The sequence below is a fragment of the Cyprinodon variegatus genome, unplaced genomic scaffold, assembly GCF_000732505.1.
Source record: "Cyprinodon variegatus isolate N-32 unplaced genomic scaffold, C_variegatus-1.0 Scaffold988, whole genome shotgun sequence".
Taxonomy (NCBI): domain Eukaryota; kingdom Metazoa; phylum Chordata; class Actinopteri; order Cyprinodontiformes; family Cyprinodontidae; genus Cyprinodon; species Cyprinodon variegatus.
The window spans coordinates 275,458-279,180 of NW_015151441.1; the positions used below are offsets into that span (position 1 = coordinate 275,458).

General features: G+C 40.3%; 1 protein-coding gene across 1 annotated transcript in view; it reads left to right on the plus strand.

Annotated features, from left to right (window-relative positions):
• The window catches only part of tcaim (T-cell activation inhibitor, mitochondrial), a 38,006-nt gene that overhangs the window by 15,556 nt on the left and 18,727 nt on the right, over positions 1 to 3,723 (plus strand). The window contains exons 5-6 of the mRNA XM_015399098.1: positions 1,305 to 1,560; positions 1,776 to 1,898. Coding sequence (XP_015254584.1) covers positions 1,305 to 1,560; positions 1,776 to 1,898 — 379 coding nt within the window. The remainder of the gene's footprint in view (positions 1 to 1,304; positions 1,561 to 1,775; positions 1,899 to 3,723) is intronic.

Consider the following 3,723-nt stretch of genomic DNA (forward strand, 5'->3'; position numbering starts at 1 on the left):
TGTGTCGCTGAATGTGAGCATTGATGACTGAAAGACATCTTCTGCCTCCATTTATCTGTTTACTACAGTCTGTTGAATTCATGATAATGTGGATTTAAAGACATTTGAATTAGTGGAAAAATTGCAGGGAGGAATATAGAAAAAAAAGTCTAATCAACCAAAACTTTGGTGACCCCCATGCAGTACCTCCAGGTTCCCCCTAGGGGTCGCAGACCCGCTGTTGAAGACCTCCACTCAAAGGGCCTGATCTTTAGAAGGTTTATGTGGCTTAAAACAGGTGCAAATATGTTTGTACGTGCAGAGCAGAACTTTGAAGAAGGTGCAAAGTGATTTGCGATTGTAGTTCAGCAGAGTAATTAACCACAAACCATTTTTGCCTCAGTCAATATGCAAATGATATTATAAAGGTCATTAAGATGTATAAAGTAATTTCTCCAAAACTGAACCTATCATTTTTGCATCTTAGTATTTCTGAAAGACACATACACACCGACATGAAAAAAATATCTGGCATTGCACCAATGCCAGATACACCGTGTGCATATAAATATATTTTGACCATCAGAAAAAAAAACAATAGTTTTATAATGGATAAAAAAAATGCCTACTCCGATGAGCATACATTAATGCAGCAGGATGACAGACAATCTATACAATTGACAAAAACAAAGAAAATGGATGAAGTAAAATTTTATTACTATGTTTATTAGAAAAACAAAAAATATAATGAGCCTGCAAAGAGACATGTGGAGGGGTCAAAGTGCGCATCTCTTACTCCTTGCAACAGGTATTTTTTTTCTCCCTCAGTTCAACAAAGTACAAAATTGAATGTTATTACTTAGAGCTATAGGCTACCTATGTAAAATGCTCCATAAATATGATCTATTATTATAACTATTGTTTTTTATTTATATCATTTTTGTCATACCTTCCAACTACATGGCTTAGAACCTCATCTTTCTTTTATGAAAGCGGCCTCAGTGTCGTGCAACTTTTAGATGTGTATTCTGCTTCCACATCTGCTTCCAATCAGAGCTCATGAGCCGAGCTGGGCTGCTGCTGCTGCAGCAGTTAAGCTGTTTGATTCAGGTATTTAGGGAAACATCTAACAGTAGCAGGACTCCAGGATCACAGTTTAATGGGGACTGGTATGTCATCTGATCATTTGCGCAGCATTTTTTTTAGATCACTTGCTACACGCTGACTTATTCCAACTACTAAAAAGGAAGCTTTGCAGATCAGGCCCTAGGGGGGCTTTACTTGACTCGTTATAGTTGCTGAAGCTTTATACCTGTATTTTCCAGGTTTCCGGTCTGTGACGTTCATGCTGCAGACTAATGATGTTCTGAGCACTGTGACAAACATCCTGACGTCCTGCAGCTTGCCCGTGGAGCACATGAAGGAACTTAAAGAAGGTTTTGGAACACCTAAAGGTCTGCCGAATGCAGGGGTACCTATTTATAGACCAATCAAATGGGATAAAACCTACTACACCTTCACTGGTTTCCGAGATCCAGAGCAGGAGCTGCAGGAGGCCAGGCAAGTCGAGCCCACGCTCCAGTAAGTAACACTCATCCTAGCTTCTATATATGGGTTAAATCTACAGGATAGATATTTTGAAACCAAATGTATATTTTCTGTATAGGACACATTTCTTTTTTGTTAGAAAAACATTTAGATACATTTTGTTTTCCTCTACAATAGTCTAATCAAAGCAAAGAAAATTGTCTGTTTTTTTTTTTTAGCATCCTTTCATTCTGTTGTCTCTCTTTCAGCCGCTGGCTTAGAAACAGTGAACCCGAGGCAACAAAGAAACATAATGCTAGTCTTCCACGGAGAGAGGAGCTCAACCGATTGAAGAGGGAACTGTGTGAAAACTTTCATTTGTCAGATATCAGGTATGTTTGGTTCTTCTGTATCCTCTAACACTGACTGTAACAGACTTTAATCCCTAGTTAAAAGTTGTCTAAAGCATACACTATGTGATATTTTCAGTCTTTGCACCTAGCTACAGCTCGCACTGTATGGCGAAACCCCAGGGTTTCCTTGTACAGTGCGAGTTAACAGCTCACTATGTATGTTCTCACACTGTGTGACCTGATGCTCTGATGCAATCCAGCTGCTCACACTGTACATCTGAAAACCACTCCGGACTCAGATCCGCAGTGACATGGCGCTGCTTGGATTCATCTATCTCGAAACCAAACGAGTAGAAGAGGAAAAAGACGGAAGTGTTGATGCCACTTGTTAAATATGAAGCTCACTAGAGTGAAACGTGCTGCCTTGGCAATGTGTGCAGGTTTGTGCTGAAAGCCCTAAAAAGAAAAGGAGACGAGGTATTTGGACAAAGACATGGCTGAGCAAACATGGCTACTACGGTCTGTCAGTTTTACAGAAAGAACTCCATTTCACTCACACCCCCGCCATGCTGCTGTGTTTTTGTCTGAGAAGAAGAAGAAAAATCCTTGTTTGCGAACTGAGCGATTTGCTCATGACCACCTTACAACGGCCGACTGAACTTCAAACATTTAGATTTTTCCCGACCTTACGATTCCTGAATCGGGAGGTGGTTAAAATCTAGAAGACATAATAAGTAAGCATCAGTGTTCCTAGAAAATGAAGTCACAACTTCAAAATAGACATAAACCAAAAACCAATCAGATGTAGACTAAAGTATCACGTCATTATATTTACGTGTCATTCCAAGTTCAGAGATGTTTCGCTTTCCATCCAGGGAGCTTTTTCAAGAATCTTCACCAGCATATATTTACATGAATGCCAACAACAAAATACAACAATCTAAAGTGTTCTGCAAAGTACTTTAAATCAGTCATAGCTGTCCTAATCCATGATGGGTCAGATCCTGACCTTTGAAAAAGGAGGCAGGGAAAGCAGAATAAAGCATTAGCCACTGTTCATGGACAACTTTTAGCCAGAGTCTATGGGTGAAGATTTTTGCACCCTAGGGCAGAAATACTTCACCAACCCGACGATGAATGAAACAGCTTTACTCGTCATTAAGGATTAAAGATTTATCTTTCACAATTAAAAAATATATGAATACCCTGTGCGCAAATGAGTGTTTCGACCACATCATCCTTTTCATACATGTTGTCCTACTCCAAGCTGTATAGGCTTGAAAGCCAACTACAAATTAAGTAAATCAGGTGGTGTGCAGCTCTGTAATGAGAAGGGGTGTGGCCTAATGACATCACCACCCTATATAAGGTGTGCTTTATTATTAGGCAACTTCCTTTCCTTTGGCAAAATGGGTCAGAAAAGAGATTTGACAGATTCTGAAAAGTCAAAAATTGTCAAATGTCTTTCAGAGGGGTGCAGCAGTTTGGAAATTGCTAAGCTCTTGAAGCAGGATCATCGCTCAGTCAAGTGGTTCATGGCAAATAGCCAACAGGGGTGCAATAAGCGTGTTGGAAAAAAGAAGACGCAAAGTAACTCCCCATGCATTAAAAGGGAACAAGCGTGAAGCTTAGCCAGCAGTTGGGCCATATTTCAGAACTGCAACATGTCTGGAGTGCTGAGAAGCACAAGGTGCTCAATACTCAGGGACCTGGCCAAGGTAAGGAAAGCTGAAAAAAGGCCACCTTTGAACAAGACGCACAAGACAAAACGTCAAGATTGGGCCAAGAAATATCTGCAGACTGATTTCTCCAAGGTGTTTTGGTCTGATGACATGAGAGTGAGTCTTGATGGGCCAGATGGATG